This window comes from Lethenteron reissneri, chromosome 61 (genome assembly GCF_015708825.2).
Source record: "Lethenteron reissneri isolate LAM-NWPU_2019-01 chromosome 61, ASM1570882v1, whole genome shotgun sequence".
NCBI lineage: Eukaryota > Metazoa > Chordata > Hyperoartia > Petromyzontiformes > Petromyzontidae > Lethenteron > Lethenteron reissneri.
This window is the reverse complement of record NC_083839.1, coordinates 3117991-3138647: the sequence shown is the minus strand read 5'-3', so window position 1 is coordinate 3138647 and position 20657 is coordinate 3117991. Positions and strand designations below refer to the sequence as shown.

Genomic DNA, 20657 nt, shown 5'->3' with positions numbered 1-20657 from the left:
TTCCCCACCCCTGTTTTAGATCGAGGCGGTTCCATGAATCAAATGATTGCGTCACACGTTAGCGGAGTGGTGCATCGTCGCTGCTCTGATGATGACGCCTCCTTCATATAGATCTCTATGTGAGTCTGTGGGTCTCTGTGTGAGTCTATAGATCTCTATGTGAGTCTGTGGGTCTCTGTGTTAGTCTATAGATCTCTGTGTGAGTCTGTAGGTCTCTGTGTGAGTCTATGGGTCTCTGTGTGAGTCTGTAGGTCTCTGTGTGAGTCTGTGGGTCTCTGTGTGAGTCTGTAGGTCTCTGTGTGAGTATATGGGTCCCTGTGTGAGTCTGTGGGTCTCTGTGTGAGTCTGTGGGTCTCTATGTGAGTCTGTGGGTCTCTGTGTGAGTCTATAGATCTCTATGTGAGTCTGTGGGTCTCTGTGTGAGTCTGTAGAGCTCTGTCTTCTTCGTGTGGCTGATGTTGAGTTAGAGAGAAGCAGCTGTTACGTGACACCCCGAGCTGGTTGATGAGCCAGATGATTGCGTGAGGAGTGGTGGATGGCGGTGAATCGTCGCTGCGGTGATTATGACGACGACGCCTTCCTATGTAATTGTAAATTGGGCATTGAATGTATGTTCGATGTTCCTCGATTTTTATTTAAAATTCCCATATGTTCATCATCAATGATTATCTGTTTTACTCTCAGCTGCTGCTGCTATGGTTTCTGCAGTGGATGATGTGGTTCAGGGGTTGTGGCCAAGAAACTTCACGGGTGGAGATGGATCTTCTGCATCATCATCATCGCATCTCTCACGACGTGGAGGTGTTTGTGGTTTGCGACTTCTTCTGAACTCCATTCGGCTTTCCAAGCTTCGTCGTCAACGTCATCATCATTCAAAGATGACGCTTAGCACGCGGGGGGTTTGCTACGCACGGAGCGTGCGAAAGAAGTTCGCGAGAGTCGAAGTCGCAACCCCGATTCACCCACTTGTGCAGTGGCTGTGACCGCATCTGCCGGACGATGTACGCTGGATACGTCATATCATGGCGGGTCCGGTGGCCCCAGCAGACTTTTAACAGCAAACAATACGAATAAATACATTTCCACAATTAAATTGCGTCAGTTGGGAATCGCGCACGCGAGAACGTGCGCTCACCGACGCTTTGACCCGTAGGTCAATAATACTCCACTCGCGATTTTAGAAATTGCCGCGATGGTTTTTTTACGATGGTGCGGTGAACGCAGCGTGCTTCAGCCCAGGTGTGTGTGTGATACGCACCGTTGTGTACGTTTTTAACGAAGTTTTGAGTTGGTTTGTTTTTAGCCGAACGTTTTAAATCTCGAAGCACACGTGCATATGGTGGAAGGGCTCCTCCCTCCACAGCGCGCAGAGCTTATCGCGAAACTGCCCGCTTGCAAGTCACAACGAGCTCTTCGTTTGACATTTTACCCATGTACATTCAAGTTCATAATAAAGCAGTTGAAACGTCACGTTGCGTTGTTTTGATGGTCTACTCCTGGCGTTGTGCGTTTCTGTCTTCGTTGAAAGTATAAATTGTATAGAGCGCCATTTCATTCAATCATCTCCCAGAACCGGGTCCCAACTATTGCCCAAGTTCTGTGGCCCTATAGGAGGAGGAGTACCCATTAAAACGAAACAAAAAGGTGAACATGCATTGGAGGGCTTAATTCATACTCGGACCCTGTTGCAACTTTCTAGAGAGCGCAAATTTTTGTTTGGGAAGATACTCTTTGGTTTTTTCGGTAAAGTCACGTAGGTGAAAATAAAATAAAACTAAATTAAATCACGACGTTTCGGAAGCAACACAATCATTATCAGGTGTGAAATCCACAGAAAGAAAATTGCCACTTTTTAAATCCTTTATATTAAGTTCCCTTGCTTGCATGCTTGCGTGCTTGCTTGCTTGCTTACGACCGTGCAAATCTTTCGGTCGTTTTTTAACCCACTTCCCGTGATCCAATGGAGCTGACATTTGCCACACAGACTCGTTGTGCGTGACAATTTTCGTGAAAAATTTTTCCAAAATTTTACACTGTTTAGGGAAATAAAATTAAATATTTAATTACCAATTGCTTAATGCTGGCAGACAATCATCTGACCCATAGGTGGCAGCCATCTCAAGCCAGAGGACGAGAGGACTCTAGCCGCCACGCATATAAAGGATTGAGTGAAAAACTTTGTTTTTACGGGTGAATTTTTTTCAAATTTTCTTGCTGTGGATTTCACACCTGATCACGATTGCTTGTGTTGCAGTCGAAACGTCGTGAGAATTTTTATTGTTTTATATTTATATTATTTTATTATCTCCCTTCTACGTGGCTTTACCGAAATAACCGAAAATATGTCCTGTAATTGTTCAGCATTGGGATGTTTTGGCCAGTACCAGTTTTAGTTTTTTTTAAGCTTTGGGGAGTACATGGGGAAACCCCAAAAGATGAAGCCCACGCAGAAGAGGGAGAGAAGCAGGCAGACTTCCCGAGTCGGGTCTTGAACCCAGGTGGTGTCTTTGTGTCGGGCAGGAGTGGTTCTGTGTTGCGTCACCGTGCCGCCTCGATTGGAGGTTTGGGAAATGCAATTTCAGTCACTTGCCGGAGACTCGTACACCTTACCAGATTTTAAGATACCCAGTGTCAATAAAGTTGTACAGATCTGGGCTCATTCACACACACACACACCTTGATCCTGGTTTATAACTTCCCTTGAAAGTCAATTTTATTAAGTTCAATTCACCTGGTTCGTTTAAATAAAGTAACCATGAAGGTAATGAAATGGGTAAAAATATCTCACTTTTTAAAACATGCACGAAAATTTAATGTCCAATTCCAGATTTGAAGCTTTCGTGACTGCAAGGATTCATACTCTTGGGTTTTTTCGGTAAAGTCACGTAGGTATAAAATGAAAATAAAGTATTAAATGAAAATAAATCAATTAAATCACTATTGGTTTAATTGATTTATTTTCATTATTTTTTTCCTACGTGACTTTACCGAAAAAACCTAAGAGTATGGAATGTCCATTACTTTTGAAATATTAAGTGATCAATAATTAATGGGGGTGGGGGGGGGCCTGATCCGCTTTCTTTCAAACGTAACTCCCATGTCGGGTTCACGCACGCACATGCACAGTCAGAAGGTAAAATTGGCGCAGAAACGAACATTGTCCCGATGTCATTTTATTGTTACGTTGGCTAAACAAGCTACGCCGTTGGCAAAGTTCATAAAAAGCACAATTTCATGGCCAAAATACTGAAATGCATGTTGGGTACAAAACACTCAACTCGGCTCACAACTACACCTAACAGTGCTTCGAGGCCAAAAATAGGTCAGTTGGCAGTACAATGAATTAAAAAGGCAAAGGTGCAGCCCTGCAACTGTTTTCCCGGCCCGCACCACCTGCTGCCAGAAAGGGGCCCTCGCACACGAAGAGGGCCTTTGGCCTACTCGTCCACGCCCGCAAGACGTCGGCGCAAAAAAGTTAAAAATGTGTCTCGCGGGAGTGACTCCACACTCTGCCGTACAAGTGACTTGTGCCGGTCGTTGATTTCAGGCGAGACGAAACCCACCGTTTCAACAACTGAGATGGAGCCCAGCTGGAGAAACTCTCTCGGTTTGCTAGTCTGGTCACGGACTTGGGGGGTGACTTAACTCTAAAAATAAGCATGAAAAATAAGAATGGGTTTTTTTTTTACCCTTTCTGGCAATGAAACAGGAGTTGTATGAAGATGTTCAAACACCGAATGGATACCTTTTTACAAGAAATCAAGTCTGCATTGACCACACACGCTACTTGTGATGAACATTCAAACAAGCATGCTCTGATAAGGTTTTTTCGGTAAAGTCACGTAGGTAAAAAATAATAAAATTAAATAATATTAAATGAAAAATAACTCAATTAAATCACGACGTTTCGGAGGCAACACAAGTCTCCGTCTTCAGGTGGGACCGTCACAACTAAATTTACCTACGTGACTTTACCGAAAAAACCTAAGAGTATGAATCCTTGCAGTCACGAAAGCTTCAAATCTAGAATGCTCTGATAATAATATTTGCATTGTCTTTGAAGCTGATTGGCCCACACCAGAGAGACGGCAGCATTCTTTATTGGCCTCGTCTCGCGAGTTTCAGACCAGCGAAGGCCAAAATGCGAACCGCACCAGGACAATGCACGTATCAGAGGATTTATAGGTGATTTTTGTGAACTCTTAGTTACATTGCACATCAGTGTGCTCTGTGCCTGTGCTAAATTGGATATAATATTATCCTACAATATAAGTAACTCAAGCCTCCAATCCCATCGGTGGTTATGAGAACCGGTGGCAGAAAAAGCGGTTAAATGAAGTGGGGGGCGGAGGGGGGTTAAAGCAAATGTTCAGCTACGGGGAATGTCCCAAAGCTTATGAGATTGTCTCTCTAAGTTGTCGTAAATGCGCAAAATAACGTCGGTTACATTCACCGCCACCGCTGGACGGACGATGAGAATGAACAAAAATATTAAAGGACGCAGCCCCGCAAATTGCATGCTCACGCCACTGCGTACGATGAACACAATGGTCAATAATAGTTTACAGGCCAGCGGCTATGGCCGCTGCTGAATGAGATGGCCTCTCCCCGCGTTGTTGTTGTTGTTTGACCACATCTCTTTCACTGGTCTGTGTTGGTTGGTGGTGGTGGTGGCGGTGACGGTGGTTAGTGCGGAAACACTCGATCGGATTATCGCGCGTACAGCCGATGGTCCTAAAGCACCGTTAAATATGCCGTGCGCAATGAGGTTGGTGTGGGGGGGGCAGGCTATGGCCCCCCACAAACAGACAGTCAGTGGTCCGCCTACGTTGGTACGATGGGCGAGATGCGACGACAGCCGACATCTGCGTAAGGTCAACAAATGAATTATTTTTTCATAGCCTAAATTGATCGAATCACTCACGGATTACTTAAATTGCGAAAAAGAAGCAAAAAAAACCATAACCGCTGGCTAGACCCAACAAAACCGCTGGACAGACCCATGGGTTTGGCCGGCAGTTTTGTTTTTTTTCTTCGCGCCCCGCTGCGACGCCCCTAGTGTCTCAGAGCACCTCAACATCGCATCTCATCTCCATCATCCCGATGCCCCCGGCAGCTGTAGTGTCGTTCATTTTATACTCTTTGGTTCTTTCGGTAAAGTCACGTAGGTGAAAATTAAAAATAGAATTTTAAAAAGTAACTAAATTTGTTTTAATGTTTTTATCATTTTTTAATGTATTATTCTATTTTTATTATTTTTATTTTCACCTACGTGACTTTACCGAAAGAACCGAAGAGTATGGATCCTTGTAGTCACGAAAACTTAAAATTTTGAATTGTTGTTAAAAAAAATTGTATAGGGGTCCCCCCCCCTACCCCCATAGTAGTGGGCAGCTGCCCCTGTGTCGCACACACGTGACGACACACGTGACGACACACATGTAGTTTTATTTGTTCCGATGCATTCAGAGTGCCAAATCAACACAAACCAACCACCACTCCCACCCCATCATTTCCTTAAAACCTTTCATCTATTTTTTTGTTAGGGTCAATTGTTTTCAGTGTACAGGGACGCCTCTACTCACGAACAATCGACTTAAGAACTTTCAGAGATACGAACAAACCTGTCCGTATGCCCAGTTGCCTGTTCGGACCCGAGATTCGTAAGTTCAACCGCCGCGCAATAGATGGCGGTGGTGACATCTACATCTACAGAACGTGAAGAACCAGTGGCATCTACATCTACAGAACGTGAAGAACCAGTGGCATCTGCAGAACGTGAAGAACCAGTGGCATCTACATCTGCAGAACGTGAAGAACCAGTGGCATCTACATCTACAGAACGTGAAGAACCAGTGGCATCTACATCTACAGAACGTGAAGAACCAGTGGCATCTGCAGAACGTGAAGAACCAGTGGCATCTACATCTGCAGAACGTGAAGAACTAGTGGCATCTACATCTGCAGAACGTGAAGAACCAGTGGCATCTACATCTGTAGAATGTGAAGAACCAGTGGCATCTACATCTGCAGAATGTGAAGAACCAGTGACATCTACATCTACAGAACGTGAAGAACCAGTGGCATCTGCAGAACGTGAAGAACCAGTGGCATCTACATCTGCAGAACGTGAAGAACTAGTGGCATCTACATCTGCAGAACGTGAAGAACCAGTGGCATCTACATCTGTAGAATGTGAAGAACCAGTGGCATCTACATCTGCAGAACGTGAAGAACCAGTGGCATCTACATCTGCAGAACGTGAAGAACCAGTAGCATCTACATCTGCAGAATGTGAAGAACCAGTAGCATCTACATCTGCAGAACGTGAAGAACCAGTGGCATCTACATCTATAGATCGGGAAGAACCAGTGGCATCTACATCTACAGAACGTGAAGAACCAGTGGCATCTACATCTGCAGAACGTGAAGAACCAGTGGCATCTACATCACGTGAAGAACCAGTGGCATCTACATCTGCAGAATGTGAAGAACCAGTGGCATCTACATCTATAGATCGGGAAGAACCAGTGGCATCTACATCTACAGAACGTGAAGAACCAGTGGCATCTACATCACGTGAAGAACCAGTGGCATCTACATCTGCAGAATGTGAAGAACCAGTGGCATCTACATCTGCAGAATGTGAAGAACCAGTGGCATCTACATCTGCAGAACGTGAAGAACCAGTGGCATCTACATCACGTGAAGAACCAGTGGCATCTACATCTGCAGAATGTGAAGAACCAGTGGCATCTACATCTGCAGAATGTGAAGAACCAGTGGCATCTACATCTGCAGAACGTGAAGAACCAGTGGCATCTACATCTATAGAACGTGAAGAACCAGTGGCATCTACATCTACAGAACGTGAAGAACCAGTGGCATCTACATCTACAGAACGTGAAGAACCAGTGGCATCTACATCTATAGAACGTGAAGAACCAGTGGCATCTACATCTACAGAACGTGCAGAACCAGTGGCTTCTACATCTGCAGAACGTGAATAACCAGTGGCATCTACATCTGCAGAATGTGAAGAACCAGTGGCTTCTACATCTGCAGAACGTGCAGAACCAGTGGCATCTACATCTGCAGAACGTGAAGAACCAGTGGCATCTACATCTGCAGAACGTGAAGAACAAGTGGCATCTACATCTACAGAACGTGAATAACCAGTGGCATCTACATCTGCAGAATGTGAAGAACCAGTGGCTTCTACATCTGCAGAACGTGCAGAACCAGTGGCATCTACATCTACAGAACGTGCAGAACCAGTGGCTTCTACATCTGCAGAACGTGAATAACCAGTGGCATCTACATCTGCAGAATGTGAAGAACCAGTGGCTTCTACATCTGCAGAACGTGCAGAACCAGTGGCATCTACATCTGCAGAACGTGAAGAACCAGTGGCATCTACATCTGCAGAACGTGAAGAACAAGTGGCATCTACATCTACAGAACGTGAAGAACCAGTGGCATCTACATCTGCAGAACATGAAGAACAAGTGGCATCTACAGGAGATTAAACACATTTTAAAGTCATTACCCGTGTTTAGTGTACACGCCGTACAACGTGTCTGGAATCGACAGGAGTAAAGTTGAACTCACAAACAAATCGACTTACGAACAAATCGACTTACGAACAAATCGACTTACGAACAGCACCTCTGGAACTTAACTCGTTCGTAAGTACTGGCGTCTCTGTAACGTGCTTATAACTGGTCAACAAAAAAAGCATGTTTTTCTGGCCTGGACTTTTGCAGCTGTTTTAGACTAATTTCAGGGTGCTGATTCCAAATCTGATCTCAGATTTTCCCTATCACATCTCATTTATATGCTATCGGCATACCCTATTTTCATTGATTTTACCCGAAATTAACTCTGTCACTTATGATTGCAAGTTGTTGCGAGTCAGTGACTGCTTCAGTGTTAAAATATGGTGCTGTATTTTTAGGATAGTGTGTTTATATGATAATTTTACGTAGACATCCACATTTATTTAACATTTTTCTTCCGCAGTTTTTATTGAAAATGCAATATTTGACATCTCAAAAACCTCATGTGATAGACAAACACTGATTTGGAATCGGCACCCCAAAATTACATTAAAACCGTTGGAATACCTTATGCCAGAAAAAGTGTGTTGACCAGTGATATTATCGAGGGTTGACTTGCATCTCACAGACAGCCGCCTGGTTGCCGGCCACCTTGCCAGAGACGGCTCGGCTCAGACGACGCGCCCAGTGGCCGCCGTCGCGAGCAGCGGACTGGCCTCTTCGTTTCTGCCCAGGCCCAGAAGCCTCCGCATCCCGGCGTAAGAAGCCCACGATCCACCGGCAGCCGCTCCGTTCTCTGCCACGTGCTGGTAGACGGGCGAGTATTCTTTGAATCGCCTGTGGGTGGGTGGCGGGCGGGGGGGTGGAACAAACGAGTATGCGTGTACGATACGTTGAAGTTCTTTCGCACCGTACGTAGCCAACCGTGCCAACGGAGGTGCGGTGTATGTACGGTTCTATACAAACTTTTAGTGTTTCGATTTAAAGCTTTCGTGACTGCAGGGATTCATCTTCTTGGTTCTTTCGGTAAAGTCACGTAGAAGGGAAGTAATAAAATAATAAAAATATTTGTTTTTATTATTTTATTATTTATTTTTTATTATTTTATTACTTCCCTTCTACGTGACTTTACCGAAAGAACCAAGAAGAAAAAAAAACCCTTAGTTCTTTCGGTAAAGTCACGTAGGTAAAAAATGAAATTAAAATTAATAAAAATAAAACAATAAAATCACGACGTTTCGGAGGCAACACAAGTCTCCGTCATCAGGTGGGACCGTCACAGCCAGATTTGCTGCATCAAGTGATGCACTAAGAGTATGAATCCTTGCAGTCACGAAAGCTTCAAATGTAGAATTAGGTTCTATACAAGTTTCTGGATCTCTGTGGGTCTCTATGGGTCTCTTGTTACCAATATTAGGAAGCCACTGGAGCTATGCACTTTGAAATCATCCAGATTGAAAACGTATTTCTTTAGAACTGCGTTTTTGTGTTTAGTTTGTGTGTCCTTCTCTGATCAGCACAGGTTGACTACGTACGGTGTGAAGTAAGTTCAAACACACAAATCGCTTTGCGTTATTCCACGAACGATACTGAAACTCTTCTTGGTTTCTTCGGTAAAGTCACGTAGAAGGGAAGTAATAAAATAATAAAAATAAAACACAATACAATTATTTAATTAAAAAAGGTCCTGGTCCTGGTCTTCACCTGAGGACGGCTGCTTGCGTTGTGGCCGAAACGTCGTGAGAATAATTTTATTGTGTTTTATTTTTATTATTTTACTACTTCCCTTCTACGTGACTTTACCGAAAGAACCATGAAGATGAATCCCTGCAGTCACGAAAGCTTTAAATATAAATTTGATACTGAAACTGCAACGGTTCAAATCTAATTGTGCACGACACGTTACGTCCAGCTTTTATGTACGCATGTTGAACTTCTTTCACACCGTACGTAGCCAACCGTGCTAGTCGGAGGTGCGGCTAGGGAAGGACAACAACGTAATACTGTACTCCGGTGGAATTGGGTGAGCCGCCCCAAACAGGATTGAACCGTTCCAACCAGGTTTGAGCTGCCCCGAACGGGACTGAGCCGCTCCATAGTGAATTAATCCGCCCCAAACAGGATTGAACCACCCCAAACAGAATTTAACCGCCCCACACAAGTTTGAACCACCCCAAACAGGATTGAACCGTTCCAACCAGGTTTGAGCTGCCCCAAACGGGACTGAGCCACTCCATAGGGAATTAATCCACCCAAAATAGGATTGAACCACCCCAAACAGGATTGAACCGCTCCAAACAGGATTGAGTCACTCCAATCAGGAATTAACCAGTTGTTGTTGTATAAAAGGGGGGCAACTGATAGAGGAGAAGTGGGGAGTGCGGGGTGTGTGCCTCAGGAAGCGAGGGGATACAATCGACAACTGCCATGGCTGGAGGTCTGGGAGGAAATTCAACTCACCGGACAAAGCCGCGAGCCCTGGGGGTGTTTATTATTTTTAAACTGCAAGATTTGCGGCATTTATGCAAAGGTCAGTTCGATAATTCGCATTTGTGAGGTCAATATTGCTTTCCGTCATCTGCAGATCTGGATGCCAATGGTTTTTCATGTTCTGCAGATGTAGATGCCACTGGTTCTTCACGTTCTGCAGATGTAGATGCCACTGGTTCTTCACGTTCTGCAGATGTAGATGCCACTGGTTCTTCACGTTCTGCAGATGTAGATGCCACTGGTTCTTCACGTTCTGCAGATGTAGATGCCACTGGTTCTTCACGTTCTGCAGATGTAGATGCCACTGGTTCTTCACGTTCTGCAGATGTAGATGCCACTGGTTCTTCACGTTCTGCAGATGTAGATGCCACTGGTTCTTCACGTTCTGCAGATGTAGATGCCACTGGTTCTTCACGTTCTGCAGATGTAGATGCCACTGGTTCTTCACGTTCTGCAGATGTAGATGCCACTGGTTCTTCACGTTCTGCAGATGTAGATGCCACTGGTTCTTCACGTTCTGCAGATGTAGATGCCACTGGTTCTTCACGTTCTGCAGATGTAGATGCCACTGGTTCTTCACGTTCTGCAGATGTAGATGCCACTGGTTCTTCACGTTCTGCAGATGTAGATGCCACTGGTTCTTCACGTTCTGCAGATGTTGATGCCACCACCACCATATATTGCGCAGCGCTTGAACTTAACGACTCTCGGTCCGAACAAGCAACTGGATGTACCGAAAGTTTATAAGATGAACGTTCGTATGTAGAGGAGTTTCTGTACTTTATTCATTTTCCGGATGTCTTTGTATTGATTTGCTTTCCTTTACTACACTCTGCACCCTTATCGTGTTTTTGTATTTTTTGTTGATGTAACTTTCTGAGCATCTGTGAATAAGTGCTTCACCGCTCATCGGATTTCTCCAGAATAAACGAAGAGGCTGGTTTTGATTCTAAAAGACACCGACATTTTTACGCAAAGTTGTTTTGTTGTGCGTGCGTACGGTATTCACTCGTCATTCACAAATTTGCTACCCGTGATTTGCATCTGGAACTCCACACGGCTACTGCAGTAGCCAAAGACTCAAGGCGCGATGTCGATTCTAAATGTTGGAAGAGAAAAACCGGAGGACCCCGTAGAAAAATCCACGCGACCACGGGGAGAACATCCAAATATACAGCAGCAGGCGTCGGGGGTTAGGATCGATCCCACAACCTCCTGCATACCAGGCGAGGTAGTTAACATCTCACCGCTGGGGCGGCCGAGACGTGACGTGAGCGTTCGTCCTCTGAGTCACCTGACAATTGGACAACTACCGAACGTCAACTGGACGTTTCTGACAACTGGACGTCTACCGAACGTCAAGTGGACGTTTTAAAAAGTCAGCCGTTTCATTCCGAACGTCGTCGCCGTCTATTTCTGCGCCGAGGGGGCCGCAAACTCACCGATTCACGTAGACGGCGGCTCCGGCGATGGCCAGAAAAACGCCGGCAACGATGGCCGACTTCAGGGCCGAAGATGAGCCAGATCCATCTGCGGGCATGAGAACCAGCAAAAAAAAACATTAAAATTAATGTAAGTAAAATAAAATAAAAATCACGACGTTTCGGAGGCAACACAAGCTTCCGTCTTCAGGTGGTACCGTCACAGCCACGACAGCTGTATCAAGTAAATGAGAGATTGCAGGAGCTACCACTCCGTTTATTTATTTTATTTTACTTTTATTAATTTTAATGTTTTTTCCCTACGTGACTTTACCGAAAAAACCTAAGAATATGAATCCTTGCAGTCACGAAAGCTTCAAATCTAGAATAAATAAAAATAAGTCAAGATGCAACAACGCCGTACGTGTAACCCCCCCCCCTCTCCTCCCCGTAAATCCACTGCTGGATGAGTGCGGCCCCAGTTTGAGCGACTTTTCCCGCTGTATATGCGGCAGACCCATTTCTAGCCAAAATTCTTGAGGCTACGCAGTTTGAACTCCATCTGCATGTGGCTACGTGGTGGGACATGGGACAACATTGTGTTCTACGTGTGTAGTAGTGTGTGTTCTGTGTGTGTACTGTGGATGTACTGTGTTTGTCCTGTGTGTTCTGTGTGTGTGCTGTGTGTTCTGTGTGTATTGTGTATGTCCTGTGTGTTCTGTGTGTGTTCTGTGTGTGTACTGTGTGTGTTCCGTGTGTGTACTCTGTGTTATGTGTGTACTGTTTGTGTTGTGTGTGTGTTCAGTGTGTCTACTGTGTGTGTTCAGTGTGTGTTCAGTGTGTGTACTGCATGTGTACTGTTTGTGTTGTGTGAGTGTTCTGTGTGTGTTCTGTGTCTGTACTGTTTGTGTTGTGTGTGTGTTGTGTGTGTGTTCTGTGTGTGTACTGTTTGTGTTGTGTGTGTGTTCAGTGTGTGTACTGTGTGTTGTGTGTGTGTTGTGTTCTGTGTGTGTTCTGTGTGTTCTGTGTATGTACTGTGTGTGTACTGTGTGTTGTGTGTACTGTGTGTGTACTGTTTGTGTTGTGTGTGTGTTCAGTGTGTGTACTGTGTGTGTGTGTACTGTTTGTGTTGTGTGTGTACTGTGTGTGTACTGTGTGTGTTCTGTGTGTGTTCTGTGTGTTGTGTGTTCAGTGTGTGTACTGTGTGTGTACTGTGTGTGTGTACTGTGTGTGTACTGTGTGTGATCCGTTGCAGGATAGACACCGGGGCCTGGCTATTTCCGTCACGTTCACCGCGCGCGACGCGTCGGCGGCACGGCACAGCACGGCACGGCCCTGGCACGGCTCGGTTGTGGCAGTGGAAAAAAAATAAAAAAATAAAAAAAATCCCTACGCGAGATGGGACGAGCATTGAGGGGTGGGGTCACCGTGCGCACGCACCTGGTCCGACGGTGACCTGCGTGCTGGACACCGCGAGGCTCACGTCGTCCGAGAGGGTCACGTTGAGGCAGTAGGTGCCGCTCGCGTTGAAGCTCTCCTGCACGGCAATCTCGCAGCCGCCGCCGGCGCCACTCACGTTGCGGCAAGCGGAGCTCTGCGCGGTGACGCACGAAGCGTCGGACACCACCGTGCACACCTGCGTGGGCAGGCTGTGTGGGGGGGTGGGGGGAGGTGAGGGCATGGGGAAAGTCGGAATATTTTAGTTGGTGCGTCGTTCATAAATTGCGTCACGCACCTAGGGGGGGTGGGGTCAGATATTTGTGACGATGTGTGACGAGAGGAGGGGGTATTTGGGAAATGTGACGATACATCAAAATGCGCAACTTTAGATGAATGTAAGCAACAGGTTCTACTTAATTAAATAGACTGTTTTAATAAATGTTTTCTCCTGCAACATCAGAGTGCAGCGCCACATTAAATGCGCACTACAATAGCGATTTGAAGCATGTTTTATTTTCAAAATGGAAATATGTTTTTTTTATGGGGGGGGGGGGGCAGAGCTTTGTGACGTCATATTTGAGGGGGAGGGGGTCTGACTTTTTGTGACGCCACGTGACGAGTGGGGGGGGGGGGGTGAAAAATCGTGCAAAATTGCGTGACGTCATTTATGGACGGCCCCGAAGAGATGCAGCAAACTGCCACGAAATCCTACAGGCTAACAGGGTTCCGATGAAACGCCGCCAAAAAGGTTGTCGTTGGCTAGAAACACATGTGTGGAGCGTGCATGTCCACTAACGGTGGCTCCGCATGAATAATTATTTAAGGATGAGTTCGGGAGTGAACTCAGTATATATACGGGGTGGTAGCTCTTGGAATCTCTCATTTACTTGATACAGCTGTCGTGGCTGTGACGGTTCCACCTGAAGACGGAAGCTTGTGTTGCCTCCGAAACGTCGTGATTTTTTTTTTAATTTTTAATTTTACTTTTATTTTTATTAATTAAATTTTTTACCTACGTGACTTTACCGAAAAAACCTAAGAATATGAATCCTTGCAGTCACGAAAGCTTCAAATCTAGAATTAGAGGAGGAGGTTTGATGCGCACGCAACGACGAACTTGAAGGCTTCCCTGGGGGGATAGATTCCTTAGGGTGAGGATTAGGGCCTTCCCTAGGTCGACTCAGCCTCAAATGAGTAGCTGGCGCGGTGTGAAAAAACATCGCCACTGGGGGAGACAAAGGCGGCCGGGCGTGGTGCTGGCCACCCACTTTGAGACCCCCCCCCACCTCCTACGCATTCCACAAGTCGTGACTAATCCCATATCTGCATTTCCCATAAATATGCTAAATTCCTCTGTTGACATGCAAATTCCTTTGTCAAGGCGCCCTTCCTCCCCTAACCCAGCAGCTTAAATATACGCTGCCAAGCTTGGTGGTGTTCATTCAGACGTTGTCTTTCCGACAGACCTGTTCTTCACCTGAGGACGGCTGCTTGCGTTGTGGCCGAAACGTCGTGAGAATTGTATTTTATTATGTTTTATTTTTTATTATTTTATTACTTCCCTTCTACGTGACTTGACCGAAAGAACCAAGAAGATGACGTGACATACTCTTTGGTTTTTCGGCAAAGTCACGTAGGTGAAAAAATAGTAAAAAAATGAAAACAACGAAATAAAATCACAAAAATTAAATAAAAATAAAGTGATGTGATTTCACGTGTGATACTGCGACAACGATGATGTGCGTGTGTTGAACGCAGCGTTAGGGGCCGTCCATAAATGACGTCACGCGATTTTGGACGATTTTTGACCCCCCCCCCCCTCATCGTCACACGGCGTCACAAAAAGTCAGACCCCCCCCCTCAAATATGACGTCACAAAGCTCTGCCCCCCACCCCCCCAAACCATATTTCCATTTAGAAAATAAAACATGCTTCAAATCGCTTTAAACTATTGTCATTGTAGTGCGTATTCAATGTGGCGCTGCACTCTGATGTTGTAGGAGAAAAAATTATTAAAAAGTCTATTTAATTAAGTAGACCGTGTTGTCTATATTTATTTAAAGTTGCGCATTTTGATGTGACGTCACATTTCTCAAACACCGCCCTTCGTCACACATCGTCACAAATGTCTGAGCCCCCACCCCCCCCCCCCAGGTGCATGACGTCATTTAGGACGGCCCCTTAGATCGCTCACCTGCCCTCGCAGGTGACCATGAAGTTGACGAGTCCCGGTACGGTGCTCCCGCCAGCTTGGGCGCTAGTCAACGCTACCACCTTGACACTCTGGATCTCAGCTTGGGGGGGAGATGTGGGGGGTAGGGGAGAGGGTGGGGGGGTAGACACAGGGCAGCGTCAACTTAGCCGCCGTGATTTGTCTCAGTTGAAGACACGGGCTCTGGCTCAGAGGTTGCAATCGGGTACCCGATACCCGTACCCTACCCGATACCCGGCTACCCGTACCCGGCATACTTCCCAATTGTCTTACGAGAGCAAGAGAGCGAGGTCATCGTGGTGTTCCTCGTTAAACTCGAACCACGCGTACTTCCCAATTGTCTTACGAGGGAGAGCGAGAGAGCGAGGCTATCGTAGCGTTCCTCGTTAAACTCGAACCACGACCGGCGCACGAGCGAGCGAGCGAGCGAACGAGCCGAGCGCGAGGGCTGCCGTGTGACCGCGGCGATGAGAGCGGCACACGCACGGACGACGGTGATTCGCGTGCTGAAGCTGCCGTAGCGGTGAACTTGGCAGTGAGGTGGCTTCCACGCGACCGCCTGCCGCTTGACGAGACGCAGCGCCGCCTCGCTGGGAGACGCCGAAGATGACGCAGACGACGCAGACGACGCCGTGGCCACGTCGGCCTCATCGATGACGGTGGCTGCGGGGACGACGCTGCTGCTACTGCTGCTGCTGCTGTCATCCACCGTCGGCTCCGAGGCTGAGATAGTGACCACCACCACCGCCTCCTCCTCCTCTTGGCTGTGAAGGCAGAGGGGACAGCGGGGAGGGGGGGGGCAGGTCTCGGGTTCGTTCGCTGCGTCTGCTGTTTGCGTGGCGTTTGGACATCTTAACGCCCTACTGTTTCATTGCCAGAAAAGGGTAATGGGGCCGTCCATAAATGACGTCACGCGATTTTGGACGATTTTTGACCCCCCCCCCCCCCCCCCACATCGTCACACGGCGTCACAAAAAGTCAGACCCCCCCCCTCAAATATGACGTCACAAAGCTCTGCCCCCCCCCCCAAAATAAAACATGCTTCAAATCGCTTTAAACTATAGAACGTGTTGCCTATATTTTGATGTGACGTCGCATTTCTCACCCCCCCCCCCCCCTATGTGACTTTACTGCATTAAGCACCGTGTGTGCTTAATGCAGTAACTTGATTCCTCGCAAAATGTTTCTATTGGGTGTTTAATCACCACAAAGGTTAAAACACCTCTTCCCACTTGTTCAAGCGACCTCCCGCCTCCCGCCTTCCCTTTAACTTCGACGGCGTCAAACTGCGACTTGCCCACCGGAGCATGTCCTCTCTCCTTGTTCGGAATGTGGAATTTCCACCACACCCCTCTCTCGGGGAGGGGCCCTCTGTGCCCCCCCCCTCCCCCGCCCTCGTTCTCACGTCGTTTGACCTCACCTAATGGTGCCCGCCGTCGATGGCGGCGGTGATGTCGTCTGGCCGTCGGGTTCAGCGGGCAGCTGAGACGCCGCGGTCAGCATCAGCAAGGCGGCCGGGTTTGGCGTGGCTGGCACTGCCAGGGAAATTGGGTGGGGGGGTGCGGAGGGAGAGGGACACGGGGGGGGGGGGTCAGAGATATCGAGCGAAAAATCCACGCGGCCACCACGGGTAGAGAGAGAGAGAGACACACACAAAGATGTTAACTACCTCGCCTGGTCTACAGGAGGTCGTGGGTTCGATCCTGACCCTGACGCCTGCTGTGTATTTGGAGTTTGCGTGTCTCTCTCTCATCGTGGTCGCATGGATTTCCCTCCGGGTCCTCCAGTTTGTCCCTCCACATTTATAAACACGCGTTTAGATTATTTGTCTGCTCTACATGTCCACGTGATGATGAGCCACTTCGTTGCGCTATCATCTGTCACAGCCAGTCCCCTTCTCAAAATAGAGTGACATAGCTCAGTGGGGCTCACCTGCTCAAATAAAAGTAGTTTCATCGTCTCAATTCGATACCATCGCCATCGCACCGCGTTCCAGCGATGCCAGAATCCGGAATCAGACGGATTACGTCCTTTGGCCTACGATGTGGCCAGCCCTAGAGGGCCAATCTTCGTTGTGAACCCAGGACGGCTGTGAACCCCTTCCCTGACCAATGGTCGACTATTCCCCCCCCACCCCCCCACGCATCGATCCTTACCTTTGGTGGAAGCAGCAGCTGGAGTGGTGGGTCCACCAGGAGCGGACGGGGTGGCGGCAGCGGTGGTTGTGGCCGCGGCGGTGGTGACGGCGACGGTGGTGGTCGTGGCGGTGGTGGTCGTCGTGGTGGCGGCGGTGGTGGTGGTGGCGGCGGTGGTGGTGGTTGTGGTCGTGGTGATGGTGCGCGTGGTCTCGTCGGGAATGACGGTGGCATTGAGGGTGCCGCACTTGGTTGGGATGATCGCGCGCAGTACCAGCTGCGGGCGGTAGTTGCCCGCGGCGGCGTACGCGTGACGGCACGTGGGCATCTGCGTGATGAGTGAACCGCTCTCGTCGCCAAAGTTCCACGTGTAGGTGAGCTCCGCGACGCTGTCACGCAGGTACCCGCTCGGGTCGTTCACCCGGGCCGTGAAGATGACGTCGCGGTTCTCGACGAAACGGTTGTCCAGGTAGTTCTGGTCGTTGAGCTGGCTGATCTCCACGCTGAACGGGACTTGGTCTGGGCGGTGGAGGGGGGTAGGTGGGGAGGGACGAGTGGGGGGGGGGGGTTTGGGGGAATTTTTGTCAATCGTAAATTCATTTTCTTGGTTCTTTCGGTAAAGTCACGTAGAAGGGAAGTAATGAAATAATAAAAATAAAACATAATTTTATTTTATTATGTTTTATTTTTATTATTTTATTACTTCCCTTCTACGTGACTTTACCGAAAGAACCAAGAAGATGAATCCCTGCAGTTACGAAAGCTTTAAATCGAAACGTTAATTCATAATCAACGTTTTTGGGTTTAGATCGCGTTATTTATAAATGTGTCGTAACCCTCCACCACCCGACACGGCCAATCAGTAAAAAAGTGTCACTTTGACAAAGACAAATAGTTCACTGCTTTAGCCCACCGGTGTGTTGAAGCGTGAAACCACAACATTTACAATGTTTTGAGTAGTACGACGTTTCGCTGGTAATTGCATCCAGCATCATCGGGCAATTCACCAGAATGGTGAGGCTCTGCTCTGTCTCCCGTTCTTATATGGAGCAGCAGCAGCAGGGTGACGTCATCATTAATTAATGATGACGTCACCCTGCTGCTTATATAGAGCAGCAGCAGCAGGGTGACGTCATCATTAATTAATGATGACGTCACCCTGCTGCTTATATAGAGCAGCAGCAGCAGGGTGACGTCATCATTAATTAATGATGACGTCACCCTGCTGCTTATATAGAGCAGCAGCAGCAGGGTGACGTCATCATTAACTAATCAACTCATCAGGTGCAACGATTTGAGGCGGAGGTGGAGGGGTTATTGTAATTATATACTAGATTAGTAATCAGGCAGTTGTTAAAAACGTTGATTATAATATTTGCTTTCCCATCCGCTGTGGACCTCCTCAGCAAGGCCAAGGGCTTACAATGACTTTTACACTTACTTTAACATTTTATCTACAAAATTACACCTTGCCATATTTACAACATGTTACCCTATTTGTATTTTTGTATTTTAGGATTGTATATTACGGCTAGTTCACATTTTATATTGTATACTTATTCAAAATTTTACATACCTTAGCCCCTGAGTATTAGTTAGACTTTGTAACTTTAGTATAGTTAGACTGTATACCACTTATTTAAGTTTTAAGATTCCTACATGTTGAATGTATGCACCTTCCTGCCATAGTAAATTCCTTGTTTGTGCAAAATTTCATGGCCAATAAAACCCTTTCTGATTCTGATTCTGAAAGCCTACGTGTCAATCATAAACGTTCGGGTTAAATTCGTAATCTACGGCAATATTTCGATTTAAAGCTTTCGTGACTGCAGGGATTCATCTTCTTGGTTCTTTCGGTAAAGTCCTTCTACGTGACTCTACGGCAATATGTTCTGGAGCTAAATGGCATTGTCGAGGTCTGCTAGCGTCACCCCGCGTAGCGGTGACGGTGTCACCCCGCGTACCGGTGACGGTGTACTCAGCGGTGGCGTTGCCCAGAGGGATGAACTGGTTGTTGTGGCGCTCCTGGTAGACAAGCAGCTGCACCACGTGGACGCCCAGGGGGATGTCCGTCGTGTCGATGGTCACGGTCGCAGTCACCTGAGATCCGATCTCCCAGAATCGACCTGCAAGCATCGGGGCAAGTGGGAGAGGGGGGGGGGGTGTTGTAGTGGCAAAAAATTACTACATATGTCATAGTAGTAGCTACTACATGTGTAGTAGGGGCAGGGTGGGGGTGAGGGAGGCGTGGGGTGGGGGTTGAGGGGGGCTAGAGGGGCGGGGTGGAGGGGGGCGAGGGGGGGCGGGGTGGGGGGGGAAGGGCGAGGGGGCGGGGTGGGGGGGTGAGGGAGGCGTGGGGTGGGGGTTGAGGGGGGCTAGAGGGGCGGGGTGGAGGGGGGCTAGAGGGGCGGGGTGGAGGGGGGCGAGGGGGGCGGGGTGGGGGGGGAAGGGCGAGGGGGCGGGGTGGGGGGGTGAGGGAGGCGTGGGGTGGGGGTTGAGGGGGGCTAGAGGGGGGCGGGGTGGAGGGAGGCGAGGGGGGCGGGGTGGGCGGTGAGGGAGGGAGGCGTGGGGGGTGAGGAGAGTAAGAGGAGCAGAGTGGGGGGTGAGGGGTGCGTGGGGTGGGGGTTGAGGGGGGCTAGAGGGGGCGGGGGTTGAGGGGGGCTAGGGGAGCGGGATGGGGGTGCCCCCACCCCTGGTGTAGAACACGTAGACGTAGTCCTCGTCCCGCCTGCCCCTCTTCATGGGGCGCCCGTCGGGGAATGAGCGGCGGCCTCCTGCGCCCTTCTCGCTCAGCTCCGGGTACACCTCGTGACCAGCACTCACGGGCCTCCCTGGAACACGCGGGGACGTCAGGGTCAGGATCTTTGTTTAGACTGGGGGGGGAGGGGAGGAGGGTGGAGGGTGAGGAGGAGGGTGGAGGGGGAGGTGTGAGACAACAACAACAACAACAACAGTCCCAGACCACACCAAGACAACAACAACAACAACAGTCCCAGACCACACCAAGACAACAACAACAACAGTCCCAGACCACCCCAACACAACAACAACAAAAACAACAACAACAGTCCCATACCACACCAAAACAACAACAACAACAACACTCCCAGACCACACCAAGACAACAACAACAACAGTCCCAGACCACCCAAACACAACAACAACAAAAACAACAACAACAGTCCCAGACCACACCAAGACAACAACAACAACAACACTCCCAGACCACACCAAGACAACAACAACAACAGTCCCAGACCACACCAAGACAACAACAACAACAACAGTCCCAGACCACACCAAGACAACAACAACAGTCCCAGACCACACCAAGACAACAACAACAGTCCCAGACCACACCAAGACAACAACAACAACAACAACAGTCCCAGACCACACC

At 48.1% G+C, this 20657-nt stretch overlaps 1 protein-coding gene across 1 annotated transcript in view; it reads right to left on the bottom strand.

Moving 5' to 3' along the window:
* Nucleotides 1-7387: 7387 nt before the first annotated feature.
* The window catches only part of LOC133358343 (protein QNR-71-like), a 29498-nt gene continuing 16228 nt past the window's right edge, over nucleotides 7388-20657 (bottom strand). The window contains exons 4-12 of the mRNA XM_061576619.1: nucleotides 19948-20088; nucleotides 19222-19383; nucleotides 17279-17776; nucleotides 16543-16657; nucleotides 15609-15886; nucleotides 15105-15204; nucleotides 12911-13119; nucleotides 11492-11579; nucleotides 7388-8396 (exon numbers count right to left, since the gene is read on the bottom strand). Of these exons, the coding sequence (XP_061432603.1) occupies nucleotides 8231-8396; nucleotides 11492-11579; nucleotides 12911-13119; nucleotides 15105-15204; nucleotides 15609-15886; nucleotides 16543-16657; nucleotides 17279-17776; nucleotides 19222-19383; nucleotides 19948-20088 (1757 nt within the window). The 3' untranslated portion in view covers nucleotides 7388-8230. The remainder of the gene's footprint in view (nucleotides 8397-11491; nucleotides 11580-12910; nucleotides 13120-15104; nucleotides 15205-15608; nucleotides 15887-16542; nucleotides 16658-17278; nucleotides 17777-19221; nucleotides 19384-19947; nucleotides 20089-20657) is intronic.